Raw genomic sequence first — 23,880 nt, 5'->3', positions numbered from 1 at the left:
TTACATCAGGCAACCACCAGGTGGCACACGTCATACGTGGAAAGGCCACGAGTCCCCCTTCTACCCAACGAGGAATAGGGAAAAGCAGCTCTAACTCTTGGCTTCCTACACAGCCTGCGCCGTGGATTCGCACGGCAGGCCGGTGGCTTTTGCTGGGAGGACGGGCCCCCGCCTGCCCGCGCTGGGCAGAGGATGTCTGGTTATTAGCCTGGGTCCCCTGGCCCCTCAGAAACTTGTGACCGTGGGCCGATTCTGCTCCCCCGGCAGGTGGTAGACGTGGCCAAGCTCATGAAAGCCTACATCAGCATGATCGTGAAGAAGCGCTACAGCACCTCGCGCTCCGTGAGCAGCCAGGGCAGCTCCAGGTGAAGGTGGCTGTGAGTCCATGTGAATTGAGCATCTCCACGTGCTGCCCCCTCGGCCCCAGCCGGCTCCTGCACCTGCAGCCCAAGGCGAGGCTGCCCAGGCTTTCCAGAAGCCCCTCGTCGGAGGGCGGTGTCTCGGGGGACCTTTCATCCTGTCCACTCCAGTGATCAGTGTCTCAAGCTGTCGACCCAGTTTCCAAAGCTTTACTTCTTTTAGACGACACATGCCTTAAAAAGAGAGGAAATGAAACCCACGCTGCCACCAAAGCAGCCAGAAGTGCCTTAACTTGTGGAACCGACACTAATCCACCTGAACTGTGCTACTGAAGAGAAATGCTTTCCCTCCCTTTTAGGGGAAACTTGCTAAGCTTGAGGGGGGTGGAGGGGGGGCATTGATCCATCTATTCTGCACTAACCTCCCAGCCTGATTTCCCCCGGGAGGGAAGGTGAGGGAGTGGGGAGGGGGGACAGAGGGAGAGCAAGAGGACGACGGTCTATTTTAGTTGGAGCGCTGCTGGCAGCCTTCCTCATTGGACGTATATTAACTTTTTCTGTTTCATCTTTTAAGTGCATGCGCCTGCCCGTGCACGCATGTGTCCATAAACCCATCACTTTCATCATTGTTCGTGAGCATTGAAAGCAAAGGGAAAGAGGATGTGCAATGGCGTAACGTCTGTATATTTTAATAGTTCAGAGTGAGAGTCGTCAGCTGTTACTTTACAGGGTGGTTTTATTAACAACCCGGAATCCTGGAGTTTCCTGTCTTTGCTGTATTCCGAAAGCCACATTTTGACTCCAGTTTTGTTTCACGTGTAGCAAAATCTGCAATCTGTGTCTGCTGTGTTACAAACAGATATGCAGCCTACAGATAACTGTATTTATAAACCACTCTTAAACAGCTGGCTCTAAGGCTGTTTTTAGAACCGTATGAAGGCATTTTGGAGTCCTTAGTTTCTATGAGATTTAAGTTAAAAAATGTTTCTTGGAAGGTTAGCTCGTATCACTCTGGGTAGGTTGCAACATAACCATGTTGGAATATGGGGGAAAGATGCTACCTTCCTTGAAAGCATAACACATGAGTGGATCTTTAAAGGACCCTGACGTTCAATGCTGAGGTTTTAATAAAATACACACCTATTTTATCCCACGTGTATAATGGTGGTCTGAACAAGGCCCCTGTAAATAAGTCAGCATTTATGACCAGAAGAAAAATACTCTGGTCTTGGACTTCTATTTTTATACAGAGAAGTTGTAAAGACTTAGGCCAACTAAGTCTACCCACAAAGAAAAAGGAAAGTTGCCTTACCCCTATGGACAGCCATGCGGAATCATTGTTTGATGGCTCAAGAAAGTCTGACAATAAAAGACATTAGTTAACGTGCAGTGTAATTTCTTTATGGGGCAGCTCTGAATACCATATGGACTTGGTTTTTGCTGGGTTTTGGTTTTAATGCTTTGGGCTTCAAAGGGTTGAAGCTGTGGGTTCCATGCACTTGATCACCAGGTCTAAAAGCAAACACATGTAGATGTCTCAGCTGCTTTTTTAGACACAGAGCGTGACTCCAAGAAAGCTGAGGAGGTAAAAGACCAGGTTCGAGGAAATCACAGCAATCTGAGCACTTGAATTGTGGGTGTCGGAGCGCCCCCTGTAGCTGAGCCCCAGGATTCCTGATGGCAAAATCATGCTCCTGCATCCACTGGCAGCGCTGATCGCTGTGAGCACGATACAGGGGGAGCTTATTTAGCGACCCATTTACCCAAAGAACTAGCCGGGGACGTGGGTCTCACCTGCACGGGCTCCTCGGCCGGACACAGCACATGAGCCGTCCCCTCTGTCCCTCTCTAAGCGCTGTGTGTCCGTGTGTCTGTGTGTCCGGGAGACCCCTCTTCCCACTCCACAGGGATTGGGAGACGACCTGAAGCCAGGGGCTGCCCCAGCGCCTGTGGCCTCGAGGTGACGAGAGGGAAGGTGAGCTAAGACTCGGATATTTTCTTGTCCTTGTTTTCATTTCAGGCCCTGCGAGCGGCTGGCAGAAGTGCCTTTCCCACTGCCCACCACTCAGGATTCCCTCTGTAACTTCTCACACCCCGCAAGGCTGCCCCGCACCCCCAATTACAGATGAGGAATTAGGCAGAGAAAAGCAAAGCGACTCCGCTAAGGCGTTGCAGCAACACCAGAGCTAGGACCCAGGTCTCTTTACACAAAGGCCTTTCCTCGTCAATAGCTTCATTGTAACATTTTATTTAGAAACAATTATAGATTCACAGGAAGTTGCCATGAAGGTAAAGAGAGGCCTGTACACCCTTCACCGGCTGTGTCCCCAGTGGTAACATCTTATACAACCGCAGAAAATACCACAACTAAGAAACGAACACTGACTTTTCTTCCATCCACAGAGTTGATTCTGATTTCACCAGATTGACACGTACTCGTTTGTGGGTGAGGTTAATAGGTTTGAACGGGCCCGTGGAGTAATTTTGAGTCCGCTTATTGCAGAGAAAGGCATCAATATGAAAGATGGCATCGCTGCAGACTTAGAAACCTAGTTGTTTTTTCATTTGTCTTCATTTTTAATTCTTTTGAAAGAGGATACACATAGGTGAGGTTTTTTTTTAATTCAAACAGTGGGAGTAAAGTGACTTTTCCTCCCAGCCATGATCCCCGGTTTACCCATTTTCCTTCCCCAGAAACAGCTATTTTTACCATTTTCTGGAATATCGTTCCAGACATGTTTCGAGCATACACTCACGTAAATATTCCCATCCCCTTCCCTTTTAAAAAATACATAAAAGCATAAATTCTTTTGCACCTTGCTTTTTTCCCCAGAATATTTTAGATGTGATTCCACATGATACCTCTAGAGGCGCCTAATCCTTTTAGTGTCCTAGACAGCTTTGGAGAGAGGAAAGAAAAGAGGCCCCTTGATTCCTCTCTTAAAATAGTTCAGAAATGTAAGAAAGCAAACTCTTATTTATAAGACTTTTTACTCAGCACCTTAAGTTGAGATCACATACACACTTATAGTAAAATTCTGTATTTAATCTATCTCATCCATTGGGATCTTTGATATATTCTAGAAGTACGTTTATGTCTACTGGGTATAAAAGTACGTGCTTTAGAGAGCATGAAAATCCTCACCCACCAAAGCTTACTATCTAATAGGGACCAAAACAAGCACACGTAAAACTAAATTTAACCAGCACCTTTATGCCTGTTTTGTACAATTGACCAAAGAAGCATCATTGACATGAGGGGAAATATTGGACCTGGATTCCAGATTTGGCATTGCGATTTTCGGAGTATATAATTTTGATCTTTTAGGTCAGGGGTCAGGAAACTACAGCCCAAAGGCCAACCAGCTTTTTTTTTTTTTTTTTTAATGCCGTACGCGGGCCTCTCACTGCTGTGGCCTCTCCCGTTGCGGAGCACAGGCTCCGGACGTGCAGGCTCAGCAGCCATGGCTCACGGGCCCAGCCGCTCCGTGGCATGTGGGATCTTCCCGGACCGGGGCACGAACTCGTGTCCCCCTGCATCGCAGGCGGACCCTCAACCACTGCGCCACCAGGGAAGCCCCCCAACCAGCTTTTTAAATAAAGTTTTATTGGAATAGATCTCTACCTGTTGATTTGTGTGGTGTCTAGAGGTGTGATTTCCCTACAGCAGCAGAGTTGACCGTTTGTGACAGGACCTCCTGCAAAGCTGAACGTACTTACTCTCTGGGCCTTTGTAGAGTTTGTAGACCCCTGTTTTAGATGATTCTACAAGTATACCATCTCCTTTATAACCAATTGTTGGCTCTAGAATTTTGATTCCGCACGTTAGGCAAGGAATATAGTCTGCAGGTCGGAGACGGTTGCTTTGTGCTTCTTGTCAACTATATTGAATGACCTCCCTGGTTTCCCTCCCTGCATTTCTCATCATAGATTGGCTTAGCATCACCCCTCGTTTCTACTTGATCAGTACCCAGATTTTGACTAGAGCTTCTCCAGGACAGAAACTGTTCCCCACACACACTCCAAGAAAGCCAGCACGGTGCCCACCGGGAGCGTCACGGGCTGAGCTTAGCCAGACATAGTGAACGAGTCCCAGCCTCAGCTCTCGAGAAGTTCTGGAGATCAGACAAATTCAGGTGAAAACGCTAAATGCCCACCCAAGGTCACACAGCAGGGGGCGGGCGAATTTCAGGAAGTAGCGTTTCAGGGGCCCAAAGCAGGGGGGTGGATGTGGCTGGGATGGGGGGTGGGGGAACCCGAGGGGAAGAGGTGGGGCATCTTCATCTGGTCTTGCCCTACGGCAGGGGCTAAGGATTCCTGGAGCATGAGCATGGGGGTGGAGGTGTCAGGGCAAAGGTCAGAAGCCATGCCACGGCCCCCTCTGCCCCAGCCCCAGATGGCATCTTCACTGGCCTCTAGGCTTCCACCCTTGGTACCCTTCACCTCCCTCCCTGACCTGTGTAGGCTGTTCTCCACAGACCAGACGCCCAGAGGTGTCTTTATCAAACATAAATCCAAAATATCCCTCTTCTACTTAAAACTCTCCTGTAACCTTCTAACCAAAAGATGCATCTCTACTACGTGCCCTGTGTTTTCCATCCCACTTGTCTCCGGCCTTGTCTCATGCACGCTCTACCTCACCCATGTTTCAGCCCATAAGCTGGCTCTTATCTGGCAGCACATATCTCGGCCCTGCTTTCATTTTGCCCCCCTTTTGTCAGTCCCCCAACTTAGAGCATCTGCTGCTCAGCAGTGGGAAGGTGACCCTGACATTTCCTGCTGAGACCCAGTGTCTGTACTCAGGACGACAGGAGCCGTAATTCCCAGGCACCCGGAGCCCTGGCAGCAGTTCATTTACGGGCTCCCCAGGGGAAAACAGTCCCACTTGGTAATGTTTGCTGATTCTCATGGTGGCAATATTCCCACCATGGCTGACTTCAAGCTCCAAGGTGACGTCACTGAACGCAGAGTTGAAACGACATGCACGGTCGGCTCTCCAAAGCTGGCAGAAGCTGGGTCCTGCGCCCCATGGAAAGGACACATCAATAATAACGTTTCAGTAAAGATCAACATCTTATTCAGAGGAAAACCTCTGAAGGAAGTAAAAAAGAAGGCGCTTAGAAAGCCTGAAGCATTTTGAGTGAGGGAAGATTACGTGGAAAAAGTAAATATGTTTTCAGAGGATGTATTCGTTGCCTATATTTAGTTTTCCCAAGAACTTTTATTTTCTCTTTCAAGTAATAACAGGATCGAGTTGATTAGCAGTTTGCGACATAAACAGGGTCTACTGCCTCTGAGGCATCCAGACGTTTGCTCGGTGGGAACCAATTGCTAGTTCTCACCGTTCCCTCCTGACACGCCAGGAAAGAAAATGAATAATTCCTATAACTCTGATCTCTTGGCGGAATTGTTCTTTGTAAGTTTACTTAGTGACTTGACACTGAGGAAATTTAATAGGCCTCTTGATTAGAGATAAGAAAACCCCAAGGATCAACACCAACCAGAACATAATTTAATTAACTTTAATTTACTAAGTATTTACTAAATTCTTGCTCTTTGAATAAAAAAGCCAAACACTCTCTCAGTGGGGTTTGCAAAGGAAACCCAAGAACTGTCTTAAGTTGCTTAGAGCCCAGTTGGAGATAAAATATATAAATATATGAAATAGGAAGTCGATTTGTATCAGAGCAAGAGTATATGGACCATTGCATATGTGTTGAAAGGTCCAGAAAACAAGAATGCTAGGAGGAGGGTTTTCAAAGGTGAATATCGAGCCGAAAAATGCATGTTCGTGATGTGTAGTCCGAACTCATGCCCATGGAACAACGAATGAAGAAACTCCATGAGGCAGAAGGGAGCAAAGTGTGGATTTCTAAGTAATTCCTTCTTATGCTCTCCTTTCACTGTGTTTTTCCCTCGACCATCTCTCTGATGTGACCGGCATTTGTTACCATTTGCTCAGCACGTGTTACGGTGCCTGGTACACCACGACCATCATCTTATTGTGTCCTCCCAGTGACCACGATGTAGGTGTTGGCAAACCTATTGTACGTTGAGGATATTGGGATTTAGAAAGTAATTTATTTAACTAGCTGTAACAGCTTGGCTGTGTTAACAAGTCACTCCAAAATCCAGTGGCTGAAACCACAGTCCTTTATTGAGGGCATGATTCTATAGGTGCGCAGTTTGAGCTGGGCTCAGCTGGGCAGTTCCCTGCTGGGCTCACTCATGACTCTGCAGGCCAGCTGCACAAAGATCACCTTCGTTGATCTTACCTTGGCTTCCTCCTGTGTCTGGGGCCTCAGATGGGATGGCTGAGCTCTGCTCCGTGGGATCTCCCATCCCCCCGCTTAGCTGGCATTGGCGGATTCACATGGCCTTTGGCAAGGTCTCAAGAAAGCTAGGAGGAACAGGCAAAGTCTCGTGAGGCTTAGGTTTAAAACAGGCACATGGTTAATTCTGCCACATTCTATTGGCTAAAGCAAGACCCAGTGCCAGACCAGAACCAAGAGATGGGGAAACACACTCCATGGTTAATGGAAGCTTTGCAGAGTCACTCAACCAGAGGTTGGAGAACTGTGGCTCCTTTTATAATCTGCCACACTGACTGAAAAATCACAAAACTACAGTGGACAGAGGATTCACACCCGGGTTCGTCTGACGCTGAAATCTCGCTCTTATCACAAAGCTATGTTAAAATCCAAATACTTCCTCTCTGTTTCTTTACAGGGCCACACGCATCCTCTGTGGCCTCGTTTACCACCATCCCACTACCGGCTTCCTCTAATTAGACATGCACTGTCAATGTAAACAGACACATGCCCATACTACTCCCTTTTCCAAATGTCTTCTATTTTTCTCTTGCCTGAGATGACCTTTCTCCCGCTCATATTTTCTTCATCGGTGACAACCTAGATTTTAATTCCTCCACAAAGCTCCCTGCTGCAGAGACAGCTAACCGTTCCCCAGTCACCTGTCCATTCTCTCCTTTTACCGTCGGATGCTGAACTACAGAAGACATTTCCCAGCCGCTGGCTTTAAATCACCCTTCATGCAAAAACCCACTCCCTCCCTCTCAAGACTCGTCAGTCTTATCTACCGAGGCATCAGGTTCAGGCTGGAGGCCCAGGACCTTGTCATCCGAATCAAGCTCTGGTGTGAATGAGGCTCCGTGGGTGTGGTCCCACGTACAGCTCGTTGATTAAATTCTTGCTTCCTGGAAGATCTGTGCACTAAAGAGACAAGTCTTCTGTTCTTTACATACGATGATGGGACTGGCATACAATAACAGCTATGGACACTAATTTTAAAAAGAGGGAAATGGGGCTTCCCCGGTGGCACAGTGGTTGAGAGTCCGCCTGCCGATGCAGGGGACACGGGTTCGTGCCCCGGTCCGGGAAGATCCCACATGCCGCGAAGCGGCTGGGCCCGTGAGCCATGGCCGCTGAGCCTGCGCGTCCGGAGCCCGTGCTCCGCAACGGGAGAGGCCACAACAGTGAGAGGCCCGCGTACCGCCAAAAAAAAAAAAAAAAAGAGGGAAATGGGAGGCACATAATAGTCACTAATCCATGGCATGGAAAAAGAAGGATGACTTGGAGGGTATACCCAAGAACCCATGGAGAATGATTCCTAGTCAGTGGAACTGAGTCCTAATCGTGGAACTGGCAACATATGTTCAGCTGGATTTCAGAAATGCATGAAGGAGAAATGTCGACAGTTGGGGCCAGAGGACCAATCATGGTGGCTTTAAACGCATCCACAAATTCTCTGGTAACCCTCCCATGAGAAGGTGGAGTCTGATTCTCCTCTCTTTCTAACAAATAGAATGTGACAGAAGGGACAGCGTTCAACCTCCAAAGCCAAGTCATGAAAATGGACACAACAGCTGTTGTTTGACTCTCTCGGAACATGTGTTTTTGGAGCCCCGACAGTCACCGTGCTGGAGAGACAATGTGTGGAGAAGCTTGGGGAGAAAGATGCCTGCGGCACCAAACGTCAGCTAATCCTACAAACAAAAATATGTTGGAGATAGGAGGAAACGGGTTTATAACGCAATTTATTATACAGGTGAGGAAGGTAGAGTCAGCACTTTTAATTCCATGGCCCTTCCTCTTCAATGATGCTTAGTGTAAAGAAAAATCTAATTACTAAAATGAAACAAAATACATCCTTTGACGACAAAGGAAGTCCCATTTATTGGTTAGTAGGAAGCCTCTGCTGAAATGTTTATTTTGTCTTTTAAACCATCTGGCCTTCTGTTGCTTGGTAGAACCATGAATTTTTTAAAAGTAAATTTCTGCTGCTGTTCACCCAGAGCATGCTACCTAGAATCTTCCATGTGAGATGGCAAGTTGATACCTGCCATTAAGGTCACCTCTCCTTCCCCAGCTTCTGCACAAATGACCCTTTGTCATTCAGGCCTCGGTTTAAGTGTCAACTCCCTAGAAAAGGCTTTCTTCACCACCAGATATAAGATGGCTAGACTTTATTGCATCACTGGCCACTACATGATATTTTCTTGTTTAATTGTCTATTGTCTGTCTTCCCCAGTTAGAACGTAAGCTCCGTGAGAGCAGAAATGTTTTCTTATTTATTACTGTGACTCTGTTAACTAGAACCGAACTAGAACTGAACATAGTAGATGCTCAGTAATTATTTCTTGAATAAATGAATAAATGTTGATTTTCAGTGCGGGAGGGGGCACCCCAGCTGAGATTCCCTGGAGGACAGAGCCCAAGGCAGAGATTAACTGCTGATGCTTGGGAAGTGCAATCCCAGGGCAGCAAGGATAAGCCAGTGAGGCAGAGAAGGATGGGAAGCCACGCAAAGGACCGTATCACCGTGCCCACTGCAGTTTCCCATGAGCCACCAAGAGACCCAGCCAAGCGTTCAGCAGGAATCTCTCTGTGGCCACATGGGACATCTCTGCACAGGCTCTCCAGGGAATTCCTGCCCCAGAGCACTCCTCCAGGGAGAGGAAAAAAAAAAAAAGTCTCTTCCTGGCTAGGTCCTGCCTTTTGGTTCCCATTTGTTGAATTTCACTATGGGGGGAGTCAGCTCCCTCACCTTTCCATGTCATCTGGTGCCTTTTTCTTTTTTAATATTTATTTATTATTTAATTTGTTTGCACTGGGTCTCAGTTGCAGCACGCGGGACCTTTTAGTTGCAGCATGCGGACTCCTTAGTTGCGGCGTGCCTGCGGGATTTAGTTCCCTGACCAGGGATCGAACCCGGGGCCCCTGCATTGAGAGTGTGGAGTCTCACTCACTGGACCACCAGGGAAGTCCCTTTTTCTTTTTTTCTTGTTTTTTAATCTGATGCCTTTAAAAGCCGCGTGGGACTCCGCATCCCCCATGGTGGCAGGCTGAACAATGGGCCCCAAAGATATCCTCATCCTAACCCCTCCGACCTGTTCGGTTACCTTGTACAGCAAAAAAGACTTGGAAGATTGGATGAAATTGAGGATTTTGAGATTATTCTGGGTTATCTGCGTGGGTCCAATGTAATCACGTGTCATGAGGAGGCAGGAGATCAGATTCAGCAGTAGCAGACGAGAAGGAAGCAAGAGGTCGTAGTGAGGCAAACAAGGGGCCACAAGCCAAGGAATGCCAGCAGCCTCTGGAAGCTGGGAGAGGCGTGGAGTGGATTCTCCCTTGGAGCCCTCAGAAGGAAGCAGCCCAGCCGACACCTTGATGTAGCCCCGTGAGCCTCATTCCAGATGTCTGCCCTCCAGAACTGTAAGAAAATAAACGTGTGTTGTTTTAAACTACTGAGTCTGCGGTAACTTGTTCTAGCAACGATAGGAAACTAACACACATGCGCTACAGGGGGGGCACTGCCTCTAAATCTGTGTCAGGAGGATCCAAAGGCCTCAGACACACAGCCCGTCAGCCTCAAGGGGTGGAAAAGTGTGGGCCTGCAGGGTGGCTGTCAGCCATCTCGATGCTGAGAGCCTGGGTGATGGGCAAGGCCAGGGCACCTGAGGAGGTACATGACACAAACACAATACAGGGATAGGTATTTAAAATGACGGCTTATATTAAGACGTTGAGGACAGAGGAAAGATGTACATGCTGATTGCATTCATATTGCACTTTATTATACTTCATTTCCAGTTATGGTGAGGGATAGCTGCCCAGCTCTGTAAAACACCCCTGGGCCTCTCAGAGGGAATCTGATACTGTCCCGTCATCTGTATCTGCATCACACCATCACAAACATACCTTCAAATCTGGTAAAAATCTACTGAGGCAGAAACAATTTTATTTAATGTAGATTTGATATAGAATTTATAGAGAGCATGTGTTAGGGTAACTTTAGCAAACAAACTCCTACATTTTTTTGGGGTTTTTTTGCGGTATGCGGGCCTCTCGCTGTTGTGGCCTCTCCCGTTGCGGAGCACAGGCTCCGGACGCGCAGGCTCAGCGGCCATGGCTCACGGGCCCAGCCGCTCCGTGGCATGTGGGATCTTCCCGGACCGGGGCACGAACCCGCGTCCCCTGCATCGGCAGGCGGACTCCCAACTACTGCGCCACCAGGGAAGCCCCAAACTCCTACATTTGGACTAACACTATTAAAGGTGATTTCTTGCTTATGTAACAGTCCAATATGGGCATCATGTTGGGAGGTTCTGCTCCTGTGGTTATTCCGGGGTCCAGGCTGACGCAGGCTATGCCTTCTTCCACATTTACCTTCCAAGGTCACCTTCGGCAGAAACAAATGGCACAGAAGGAGCAGTTGATTGGGTAAGGACGTACACCTCTTAACCTACTCGGCCTAGACGCGTTATCACTTCTGCTTATAATCCTCTAGCAAGAACTAGCCACGTAGCATTACTTCTATGCAGGGGATGCCGGGAAATGTAGTTCCACGCTTTTCAGTAACAACTGTATTTTATATAAGGGGAGACTGAAACTTTGGTGGACAGCTGCCCCTCTGGACAAGAACTATTCACGAAGACTCTTTCCCCCCGAATATGGAAAACTCTTCCCCCAGCCAAAAAAAGAACACTCAAGGGAATTAACTCAAAATCCGATTAGTTACTGAATCCCCAGGAGCAAGACAGATGGGTAGCCAATGAGAGATTGCTCAACTGTACAATGAAAATAAGTCAAGGAGGTATGATCAGAAGGCCAAGAGGCTACCATCCCAATACAAAGTCATAATCACTTGCCCAACTTCCAGACCTGAGCCAGTGTTTGGACCAGTTCCACTGACTGAAGAAAAGACTGTGTCCGCAGGAGGCAAGCCACAAGTGTATGTGGTCCTGGGTCTCCTAATCCTTCAGCAAAGGATTTCTTGGGCAACTGAACTCTGAAGGTTACCCAAGTATTTTGATGACTACTGGGCAAGGTCTTTTAGTAGACATTAATACCTAGAGACACTAATCACCATCACTGGCCTCTGATAGAGTACAGGAATATTGGGTCTGGCCTAGAAATGGAGACCTGGCCCAGATCCAACTTACAGTGGGTCCACTGTGTCTGTGGCCCCAGCTGGTGGTCATTTCCCGGGACCCCAAATCCTTGGTAGTTGTACAACTTCACACTGGTTCCTTGGAAGACTGCCAGAGTGCAGAGGGCCAAGGAGAATTCTCTGAAATGAATCCCTCCATGACCAGGATAGCAAGTCAAACTGACATGGCATCTCGGGGAAAATGGCAGAAATCACTGTCATCCCTAAAGAACTAGAGGATTCAGGGTGAGGCCCCCATCATGTGGCCTTTTAATGCACAAGTCTGGACTCTGTGAAAACCAAGTCAACCAAGCATCATCCCAATTGCTGTGCCAGATGTGGTCTCACTGCCAGGTCCGAACAGCTTGGCCTCAGTGCATGTTGTGTGTGATTTAACATTCATTCTTCCTTGAAATCCTGTTTTTTGAACTAATTTCAAGTGAACTGAAATCAGAGTATACGACTGTATGTCTGAAGATACACAAGATATTTAGGAAAGGGTTAATTTTTTCAAGGAGAGCTATATAGTTAAAACTTAATAAATGACTATGTATAATAATAAGTTATCCATATGGTACTTATTTGGCAAACTCAGTAATTCAGAACATGGCCAACAATCTGTGAGGAAGTAAAACCTGTCCTCGTAGCAGTAACTAATAATTGTTCATCACCCAGATGCACTCTGCTCTCCTTGTTTCTTGAGCACGTCAAGCTGGTTCTAGCTTCAGGATGTTTTCACTCGCTGTTCCCTCCATCTGGCATGCCCCTGCCTCCAGAACTTCACATGACTAGGTGTCTTACTTCATTTAGGTCTCCGCTCAAAGTCACTTTCCTGACCACCCTGTCCGTTAAAGCCCCCTCTTCTGAGTTAATTTTCTCTCTTTTTACCCTGTTCTGATTTTCTTCACTGCACTTAGCACAGGTTAGATTGTTAGGCTAATGGTCACTTCCTAATGAATTCCATGCTCTCACGTTGTCCCCTCTCATGACGATTCGGGGCTTAGCCATCTGATTTGCCTTGGTCATTGGGACATTAGAAAGGGTGACCCAAGCAGAGGCCTGATAAGTGCTTGAACAATAGGAGATTGCCCTCATGGAACCCAACTGCCAAGTGAGGAGCCTGAACTAGCCTGCTGGAGAGGCCACAGGGGCACAACTGAGACATATCAGCTGACAGCCCCAGCCAAATTCTGTGTAGCATCTGCCAACTGATGGCAAAAGCATAAGTGAACCCAACACCATAGCATGGATCTCAGACATGCCGCTCCAGCTGGTCTCTCCCCAGTTGCCAACCCATGGAAGCATGAGCAAATGAAAGCTGTTTGAGGCCACCAAGTTTCGGGATGGTTTGTTAGGCAGCAGTAAATTGTACCTATCACTATTTGAAATGATATATCTATGTGAAGATTTGCTCGTTGCCTGCCAACCCTTCTAAAATTTAAGCTCTATGAGGATAGGAATTTTATCTTGGGTGCACTATGGTCCCCCTGTCTGTCTGGCCCATAGAGGCACCCAGAAGACATCTGTTGTTGAATGAATGAACAGTCTCTCGTGGTCTAGCCTCATCTGGTCCTATGGCTTCCAGTAAGATCTCTAAATTGGACCCATTGGAAAGATCTGTCCCTGTGCATCTGTTCCAATTGACCACACAACATGACCAAATGAAATTCAACATTTTCCAAACTGATGTTATTTTTCTCCTCAAATTTGTCTCCAGCCTTTCTCCTCTATTCTGTAATTTAGTAATGGCACAAAAATATAACCAGTCTTTTAAGGGGCTGGGATGATGGTTAATTTTATGTGTCAACTTGGCCAGGCTTTGGTGCCCGGTTGTTTTATCAAATACCTCTAGATGGTGCTGTGAAGTTATTTTTTTAGGGGTGATTCACATTTAAATCAGTAGACTTTGAGCAAAGCAGACTGCCCTCCATAATGTGGGTGGGCCTCATCCAATCAGTTGAAGGCCTTAAGAGAAAATCCTGAAATGCCCTAAGGAGGACAGAATTCTGTCTCCAGACTGCCTGCAGATTCAAGACTGAACATCAACTCCTGTGGGAATTCCCAGCCCCCCAGACCACCCTGCAGGCTTCAGACTTGCCTGTGTCCACAACTGCATGAGCCAATTCCTTAAATCCCCTTCCCCCTTTTCCCCGTACACACACACACACACACAGACATTCTGTTGGTTCTGTTTCACTGGAGAACCCTAATACAGGGGTTATCTTGGACCATCTCCTCTCCCTCACTTCCCAACATTCATTCAGTCACCAGAGCCGACTGATGCTGTATACGACATGTCTCCTGCACCTACCCTTTCTCTGTCTCCACCTCCCCTGTCTTGGTTTAGGCTCTTAGCATCTCTCACCTGTGCTATTACAAAAGTCCATTAACCAGTCTCTCTCCCTCATCTTCTCCCAATTCACCTGCCACTTCACCACCAGGGTTATCTTTCTAAGATAAGAATCAGATCACGTCACTTACTTCCAAAGCTTCCCCATCACCTACAGGATGCAACTCAAACTCCTCAGTGTAACATGAAATCTCTTGATCAACTAGCTTGACTCCCAGCTCCATCTCTCCTACTCCTCAATAAATACCCCAAATTCTAGCTATATTTAACTACCTGTGGATCCCCAAACATGTCATGATACCTTCACACCTTCATGCTTTTGTATATTTTGTTCCATTTTCTTGGAATGTCTACCAATCTGTTTTGAAAACATTCTGACCTCCTCTTCACATCCTAGCTCAGAGCTACTCTTTGTTCTGAAGCTGTCCCTGGGTGCTTGGGCATAATTTTTAGACAGTGATAAAGATCTTTTCATAAATCTTGTTTTATTATATTGGCATTAATGTATGTGTCTGTATTTCTCAAAAGACAAGGGGCTCTTTGATGGCAGGGACTGTGTCTTATTCATAATTAGATCCCTAGTCCTAGTCTTTTGTTTAGCTCATAATAACCACTCAAAACCTGTTGAGTCCCTGTTTATGTGTTCGATTTTAAGCCCTTTGAAGGCAGAAACCATGTTGTTGTTTATCTTTGTATCACTCGTGGTACCTCTCATAGGATCTTGTATATAGTTGATGTTCAACATAAGAAGATAGAATTACATAGATAAGCTACAGTTCTCTAGAGAAAGCAGAAATATTTCATTTCCTGTTGCTATGATTCCCATGCTCTGTTGTCACAGTGATTTTAAGTCAAGCAAGAGTTCTTGGAAAAGAGAAATTATCAAAGGTCATAGTCTCGGGCAAAAGGAACTAGAAGAGATCTGTGTTCAAAAAAAAAAAAAAAAATATATATATATATATATATATATATAAACGTTCTCTATTTCCTATTCTCATACAGTCTTCTAAAAAACATCTGTTTGAAAATGTTCAAACCCACAGGAAAGTTGAAAGAACAGACCAATGAACACCCAGATACCCTCACATAGATTCACCAGCATCTTGCCGCACCCATTTCCTCTACCTCTCTATTTATATCTCTCTCTATATATATATACACACACTTCCTTTTTGCTGAAAGCAGATGGCTGCTCTTCTGGCATTTCACACCTAAATGGTGCATACTGCATCACTCAGAAGGAGGATATTCTCTCACACCACCATATCATTATCATGCCTAAGAAAAGCAGTATTGATTCAACAAGATCACCTACTATGCAGTCTGGACTCAAATTACCCTAATTTTCCCTCCAAATGTCCTTGATAACTATTTTTTTGGACCCAGAATCCAATCAATTTTCACACATTGACTTGGCTGTTATATTTCTTTATTCTCCTCAATCTCTTCCTCTGTTTTTTTTTTTTTGTTGTTAAATGTATTTATTTTATTTTTGGCTGCGTTGGGTCTTCGTCGCTGTGCGTGGCTTTCTCTACTTGTGGCGAGCGGGGGCTACTCTTCGTTGCAGTGTGTGGGCTTCTCATTGAGGTGGCTTCTCTTGTTGCGGAGCATGGGCTCTAGGCTCACGGGCTTCAGTAGTTGTGGCTCGCGGGCTCAGTAGTTGTGGCTCGTGAGCTCTAGAGCGCAGGCTCAGTAGTTGTGGCGCACGGGCTTAGTTGCTCTGCGGCATGTGGGATCTTCCTGGAGCAGGGCTCGAACCTGTGTCCCCTGCGTTGGCAGACGGATTCTTAACCATTGCACCACCAGGGAAGTCCCTATTCTTTTTGATCCTTAAAGTTTCCCAGATTTGGTCAGTGGAATCCCTTTCAAGCTGGCTTCTGTGTCCTTTTGATATGAACTATTAAATTGTCTTTGAACTTATCTTTGCTTTCCAGCATGCAACACCTTCCTGACTCAGACCTACTATCAGCCAATTCTCTAAGGAGCCTTGGTTCTTTTTGGTAGAAAATAGTTAGAAACCAACACCTGCTCCCTAAGTGAGCTTATTGCCATGGGGTATTATTGATTCAGGCTCTTCATAGTTACTGATAGCTCCAATTAAAATCCTACACCACAACCCTTGATGATCTGTACTTGGGGCTCTTCTGCAAAGGATGGGCTTCTCACCTGAGGTTGCAGCAAAAGGACACCGAAGGAGAGATTCCCTTGCCAGTCAGCTAGTTGTAGCCCAGGGTGGCTGCCTGCCAGGCTTCTCAGAGCGGGCAAACTTTTGTACAGAGAGGGGAGGATCTCTCACAAGGGAGGGCAAAGAACATTACCCAATGAGCATTATCAAAACATCCACCTGGGACCCAATACTTACCTACCTGGGGATTTTTTAACATAAAATCAGCTTTTGAAGATTTTCTACTTAGGAATAAATTAAGGACAAAGCTGCTTTTGTAGTTTTCTCGAAGCAAATGACATCTTTCCAACTAAAAGCTACTTGACCAATTACCCCTGGAGAAAGGTCCCCCTTATTTCCTCTGAACAGAGTTCTCAGTGGAATGTTGTGGGTGAGCCACCCCTGTGGGGGAGACTACTTTCTGATTCAGCACACTGCAGAGGATTCTGTGAATTTCTATTAGTACACAAACTTTGGAATCTGTTGCCACTGCAATTTTCTTTTTTTTTTTTTTTGCAGTGCGCGGGCCTCTCACTGTTGTGGCCTCTCCCGTTGCGGAGCACAGGCTCCAGATGTGTAGGCTCAGCAGCCATGGCTCACTGGCCCAGCCGCTCCGCAGCATGTGGGATCCTCCCGGACCGGGGCACGAACCTGTGTCCCCTGCATCGGCAGGCGGACTCTCAACCACTGCGCCACCAGGGAAGCCCGCCACTGCAATTTTTGCACGTGGTACATCTTCCTGTGAGATACTGGGTGATGATTACAAAATGGCTGGACATAGTATCCAGATTCCCACAGAGATATCCCCACCCCGGGTCTCGACTAGAGTTATCTCAAGTCATTTCCACAACAGTCTTGAGACTCAGGTATTATTCCTGTTTTAAAAGATGAGGAAACCAAGACTCGGAGAGTCTGTGTTAGAACACAAAGCCAGAGAGCTACTATATTTAACTGATGCTAAAGTGTCGTAGATTCTAAGGCATATTTCATTCCCAGGTATGTTAAAATGTGGGGGGGAAAAGGTGTGTTTTAGGATCAATAAAACATAATGGTTAGTGCCTGGACACTAGGATCTACAATCAAATTCAGATCTTCATGAATTTGAAACCCATGCTCCTTGCACTTGAGGAAGGATTTCCGGACAAGGGTCGGGCTGAGTTGCAGAGAGAGAAGCTAGGGCTGGAGAAGACGGGAAAACGTTTAACCGTGTCAGCAAAGCCATGAATGTGAGGGCTTGCTTGGAGCGTGGACTCGGTGAAGAGTTCATCTGATTGGTGGAGAGTTCATCTGACGATAGTCAAGTGTCCAGATTAGCGAGCAGCTAATCTGCCTAAAAAGAAATACGACTTTTAGAGATGACCCAGGACTTTAGAAGGTGGCTTGTGATTTTGATTTAGCGGTTCTAGGTGACCAGACATCGTTGGAAGCATTTGGGTGGGTGTCCCATGTTGAGAGCTGTGTTTTAGAGGAGACGTGTACGGTGTGGATCGGAAGAGACGGAAGCACGGGGCTACTGCAATCTAGACAGGCAGCAAGTGACGAAGCTTGGACAGGGAAGGTGGCTCTATTTTGAGAAGAAGCGTTCTCAGCGGCTAGTGACAGATGAGAGATGGATGAGGAACCTGTATAATTTATCATCCAAACCCGACACCTTTGAGAAAGAAAACGAAGTGCTATTAATAACCACGCCGGGGCCTTCCCTGGTGGCGCAGAGGTTAAGAATCCGCCTGCCAGTGCAGGGGACACGGGTTCGAGCCCTGGTCCGGGAAGATCCCACATGCCGCGGAGCACGGCGAGCCACAACTACTGAAGCCCACGTGCCTAGAGCCCGTGCTCCGCAACAAGAGAAGCCACTGCAACGAGAAGCCCGCGCACTGCAATGAAGAGTAGCCCCCGCTCATCGCAACTAGAGAAAGCCTGCGCACAGCAACGAAGACCCCACGCAGCCCAAAATAAATAAATAAATTTATTTTAAAAAAATAACCATGCCAGACAATAGGCATAAGCCAGGACTGTCGTGGGCGACCCTGACATATGGTCGCTCCACACAGAGAAAGGAGTGACCAGAATCAAAACTCACTCCGGTATTTCTTGCCCTGGGGACTGTGGGTTACTGTGGTTTCCCGGGCAGTTGTTAAAGCTCCTTCTTGTGCCAGGGTGGTGGCTGTCTTTGTGATCCCCGCCTGTCTTCCCCAACAGGGCCTGTGAGGAATCAGACAGCCCCACACGGGATGGGTTAAGAAACAAGCTTAACTCATAGGAACAGGGACCCACTGGGGTAGACATTCCCGAAGGAGTCTCTTCCCTCCAACTCTGTCACCTCCCTTCCTTACAGGGCAAGAGCAAGAACTACCCCATCAGTGGGAGAAAAAACGGTCTATAGGTTCACTGGATGCCAGCGGTTGGCAGAGTTTGGGAAATCCAGCGGCCCAGCACCTGGGGAGCTGGAGGCCACTGAGCCTGTGGGGACCCTGAGTTCATAGGCATCTTCTCCCTGGAGAAAGGAGAAAGGCCTTCGGTCCCAGCCACCCAGAGGAAGCTCCCAAGGCTGTTTTGGGTGGCCTGGTTTAGTGCAGAGGCGGGACAGGAGAGCGCAGTGGGGTAGACAGAAACCATCAATTTACAATAAATTGGCCTCCAAGCAAATGTACCATACTGTGAACTGTATCAAATATAATCTCCAAACTCCTCTGACGGCTCAGGAGTCCCGTAAAGCTTAAGTGTACCCGTGAACAGCCCTGGCTGTGCCCGTTTATGCACGGGTCTAAGAGGATGCATGTGACACAGCCTAACTGCATGATCTCAACAGGGCCCGGGCCACTATCCCAGCCTAAAAAGTCACCAGGTTTTGTGCCTGAGTTCTAATGAACTAAAATTAGTCACAGGTGACAAGCCAAATACAGGCTCTGAAGGGATGTCTGTGGGATGTAACGCAGCGATTCCAGTACATTCCACGAGTCTAATTTTAGCTTAGAGAATACCCCTGAGACGGAAGGCCTGATTTGGAGACCTGCATTTAGAGACGAGCACATCGCGGTTTTGCTTTGATGATGGACATCAAGCTGGGGCCTCAGGGGACTGGAATTTTGAGTCTATCGCTTCTCTCGATAAAAACAAAGACACGACGATAAAAAAGAAAATCCAGCAATTTCAGGAATCCTCCACCGCTCACAGAATTGTGTCTGAACTTGGCTACTGATACTCAAAACTCCCTCTGTCTGTTTGTCTGGAAGTCTCATCACATCCTCTGAGCCCCACAGTCCATCTGATCTGGCGTCTGAACTCACCCGGCCGGCCTGCCCTCTGGCAAGTTTTTGTACAGGCCACTCCCTCCACCTGGATCCTGTCCAGGATCCCCTGTGCCCACCTGCCTAACCGGCCTTTCCGAAGACGTCCCAAACTTGTTCCTCATCTTCCCCCCTCTCCTAGCGAGGGACAAGGAAAGAGTCTCTTCCAGTGTCTCTGCCGGGCTCTATGGAATCCATTGCCCCAGATACTTTCCTGAAACACAGACCAGGCCACTTTACTCTCCTGCTGAAGGCCCACCTAAGGCCCCAAAGCTCACACCCCTTAGCAGCCCATCGGGGGAGACAGTTGACTTCCGCACCAGCCCGCCAGAATCCTAAGAGTTTATACAGAGGCCTTAACGGGGTTCAGTTACATTGACCGTCCAAACGGTCTCAACACCACACTGCTCTCTCATGGCTGCATCCTTGGGACAGCTCCGGCTGTGGGAACGGTGGGCAGAACATATCTTCCGAGGACGGGGGAGGGAGTGAGGCACCTCCAATTGCCTGGGTCCAGCTTGAGGCTCAGTTGGTGGTCACATCCTCTCGGTGACCTCCTCCAACAGGACCGGAACGGTGGACCAGTCTGCTGAGTTGAGTGTAACCGCTAGGCAGGTGGGAAGGGCTTGGAAGTCAATGTTCTGAAATCATCCTTGCTGATCACGTGTGTGTGTGTGTGTTGACGTGTGTGCCTGTGGGCAGATAAATGGTACCTTTTCGGGACATACTCTTGTAGCGTGACCTCAGGTTCCTTAAATTAACCTTCCTGAAGACTTGACAAAGCTCTTTTGTATATTATTAGGGAATAATACGTAAAACTGAGTACCCCAACTGGGTGTGGTTGGCCACCATCTTGCGGTTCATTTCTGGTTAGCACCTCCCTTACAGAATGCTTATCAAACACAGATTATTCTGGGTTGGATATTCCAATTCTAATAAGCGCAACAGTCAACCCAAAACAGAAATAGCTAATTCCTTTTGTGAGCTGGGCCTTGGAAACCAGGCACACTCTTCCTTTCCAGCCCCTCTGTTGTTGCGTGATGTTCCTATTTCTCTCTGCTTAGACTATTAGGTTCTCCTGACTCAGTGGCAAAAAAATTAGGGAAAGTTAGGAATACAGACTAGAGGATATGGTAAGAATAGGAGGGTAGAATTGCTTTAACAAAATTATCAATACAGACTAGAGGATATGGTAAGAACAGGAGGGTAGAATTGCTTTAACAAAATTATCAGCACACAAAAATCTATCTGCAGGACTAATATAATACAACATCGATGCACGGCTCCTTCATTTAAGGACCTCCTGTAGGAGTCTAATATGAAACATTTTAGGGAAAAAAAGAAACCAATATTGGGGCATTTCCCTCTCATTCAAGGCTTAGCTTGGTGTTGCCAATGTGACCTCCTAGAGTGGGAATTAATTATTCATTGTTTTTCTCTCCTATTACAAGCTTTCTAGCTACTTTTGGAAGAGAAAAGCGAGTGGCCTCTTTTAAGAGTTCCTGTGTATATTTTGGTTTTCTTTGCCTGAGCTGTTATTTTCTGAACTGTCGCTTAGATTCAATGGCTACAACTATTTTTCTCTCTCTCTCTCTCCTTTTTTTTCCCCCTCTGACACATACCCATTTTCCTTGTTTTCCTCGTATCTATATTTTCAAGTCGTCTAGCTCATTAGTGTTAATCACTCTGTCCCCAGGACACAGAGATGCAAAATTCAGAAGAGAATCTTAAACGGTAAGGTTACCCACAGGGGTTTTAAACGTGACATGTTGTTGAAACGAGGGGACAAGGTTTATTTTAAGCATCATTAGCATTATTTTTATGTAGTCTTAGCACTGAATACATTAGTCACACATCACAAAGATAAGTAGACAAAGAAAAAACACACAGTAGCACCCATTTATATGTCTAGGCCAGTGTCTACTCCTGTGACATTATCTGCTGGTAGATTAGAGGTCAGAGGTGAAAAAGACAGATTAGAGCAATCAGTCCAGTTTTTTTGTGCAAAACAGTGTTGGGGAACATTTTACTTTAAGAGAAAAGGAAAAGATTTCACAGAGCGGTGAGTAGGGAACTTTATCATTAAATGGAGAGAAGTGCTGCAAACCACATGTAGCAACTGAAGTTGAGCTTTTATGTGCCTTGGTTGTCAACAGCTTTCACTATCTCAACCTATCCTGACAACAATAATTAGAATTCCGGGGAGAAGGAGGAATGTGTCGGATATGGCAGACATGTTTCTGAAATCATATCATGCTGTTTTGGACAATGGGGATATCGGGTTCCTCACCTCCTCTGCCCTGCAATTCTTCCCTCCAGCTGTGGAGTCTAGGGACGAATCTCCGAATATTCGCAACCCCTGGGCTGTATCCAGTGCTAAGCAAAGGCCAGGTGACACAATAAAGCATCCTTTATCTTTCAAAAGGTCCTGCACTAGGACCAAGAGACGGGGCAATACCCGGGGAAAGATGGTCTTTCTTTTGTGGAAAAAAAATACCGCGATTGTTTCCACATTGAAGTTTCATGCCTCCCTGGCCACCCTCTACCGGGTTGTCGCGATTCTTTTCAAAAACAAGTCAGAAACGTGAGACTCTGCGTTGCCGTCAGGTCAAAAACCAAACTTCCTTCCACTAGTGGATCAGTCGAGGCCTTGGTGACCTCCTGCAAATATACATAAGGAACCGTACCTCCACCTGCAAGTCCATAACTTCACTCGTGTTGATTTCCCGAAAGAAATGACTGCCTCCCCTTCCCAACCTCCACTTTACTTCCTTACCATTCAGGGCAGATGCCGTCTATTCCAAAAAGCCCCTTGAAACCTGACTCCTCCACCCCGTCCCTAATTTTGGATGCACGACTTAAGTAAGGACCCTTAGCCCTGAGTGATTATTTCTGTCACAGCAGTTATCACGATTGTCACCGGCCTGTCCTAGGACTGTGAACTTCCTATGCGTGGAAGCCATATCCACAGAGCTGAGCAATATGTTGGGCACATAGTAGGTGCTCAGTAAACCTCTGAGTGAACTAGGAATACACCCTCTTGAGGTATACCCTACATACAGGAAAGTGCACACGTCTGCAATGTACTGAATTGCTACATATGTGTACACAGAGGTATAAACATATACAATGACCCCAGAGGAACACTATAGAACATTCTCCAGAGGCTCCCTGGAAACCACAGGCTTTAATTGCTCTGGGAATGAGCCCCATCCATCCTGTGAAAGGAGGTTGGTTGCCAGCAGTGAACTCCAAGAGGATGTAAGATGCTCTGATTCATCACAGGTAGAATGCTCTGGATGGGGAAGGGACATTTTATTCCAGAGAAAAGTGACAGAGGGGATTAAAGAATAGAACCTTTAAAAAATGCAAATAGTGAAAAGGGAGCATAAACATTTACCTTTCTTCCCTTCCCCCGCGCACCCCGACACTCACCCGGAAGCACAAGAACCAGTGAGGCCCCGGAAGGAAGGTCTCAGGACTCTGTCACGCCCTCACAGCGCCTTACCCGTCCTGATACCTGTGGTGACCAGAGTGACTCTGAACGACCGAAATCAAGGCTGCCCAAACCTGTGTAACACACGCAGGGGGTCCTGCTTCTAAGCTCCCCGCTCACCTGTGCCTCCCACGGACCAGCGTGCGTTCTTGAGCCAGATGACGCTGCCCGCAAAGTCGGAGAGGAAGCCCCCAGACCCCTTCCCCATCACTGCGGCCGCTCGTGAACTGACCCAAAATGTTTTTGTTTTTTTTTTCCTTCCTTTCTCAATCCAACCTTTATATCATCACGTTATTCGCAGAGTACTGAAGACCTAAGCTATGGGTGTGCAATCTGTCCCTGCAAGGGCACTGGGCCTGTGGCGGGGGCGGGGGGCGTCGGGTCGCTGGCGGCGGAAATGCGCTGCCAGGGGGAGGGGTGCCCGTCGCGCCCGGTAAGGCTGCGGGCTGGGCGATCGGTGGCTTGAGAAAGTGAGGATTCCAGTTGATTCCGCCTGTGGCCCTGACTCCCTTTTAGATAAATGGCCGGGCGGCGGTGCTCTACTGCGCCGTCCCCCGCAGCTGGAAGGGAAAAGGCGGTCACGCTCCGTCGGTCCCGGGCGGGGTCCCCGCTACCCCCGGGACGCCACCCCGCTCGCACGCCGGGGCGGCTGGGGGAGGCCGCCCGGCCCCGCCCAGCCCCGCGCGAACTGGGCCGCACCCACTTCCCCCGGGAGGCGGCCCGCCGCGGCAGGGGCTGACGTCACAAGGCACCCAGCCGCCGGCGCCCCG

General features: G+C 47.5%; 1 protein-coding gene and 1 long non-coding RNA gene across 3 annotated transcripts in view; one reads left to right on the top strand and one right to left on the bottom strand.

Annotated features, from left to right (window-relative positions):
- Positions 1–1,742, top strand: part of MYO10 (myosin X) — a 216,064-nt gene extending 214,322 nt beyond the window's left edge. The window contains exon 41 of the mRNA XM_030856599.2: positions 268–1,742. Coding sequence (XP_030712459.2) covers positions 268–369 — 102 coding nt within the window. The 3' untranslated portion in view covers positions 370–1,742. The remainder of the gene's footprint in view (positions 1–267) is intronic.
- A 2,870-nt stretch (positions 1,743–4,612) lies between these two features.
- On the bottom strand, positions 4,613–23,695 carry LOC115853231 (uncharacterized). 2 transcript variants are annotated; one of them, XR_009563270.1, is made up of 5 exons: positions 23,231–23,695; positions 23,050–23,154; positions 9,781–10,094; positions 6,635–6,759; positions 4,613–5,378 (listed from the first exon to the last, which is right to left on the bottom strand). It is a non-coding gene; the product is annotated as an uncharacterized lncRNA (long non-coding RNA). The 2 variants fall into 2 exon arrangements; XR_009563269.1 differs by lacking the exon at positions 23,050–23,154.
- Between the last annotated feature and the right edge of the window lie 185 nt (positions 23,696–23,880).

Source organism: Globicephala melas, chromosome 3 (genome assembly GCF_963455315.2).
Source record: "Globicephala melas chromosome 3, mGloMel1.2, whole genome shotgun sequence".
Lineage (NCBI taxonomy): Eukaryota > Metazoa > Chordata > Mammalia > Artiodactyla > Delphinidae > Globicephala > Globicephala melas.
Note: the sequence above shows the minus strand (reverse complement) of the source record. Positions and strands in the feature narration are given on the sequence as shown.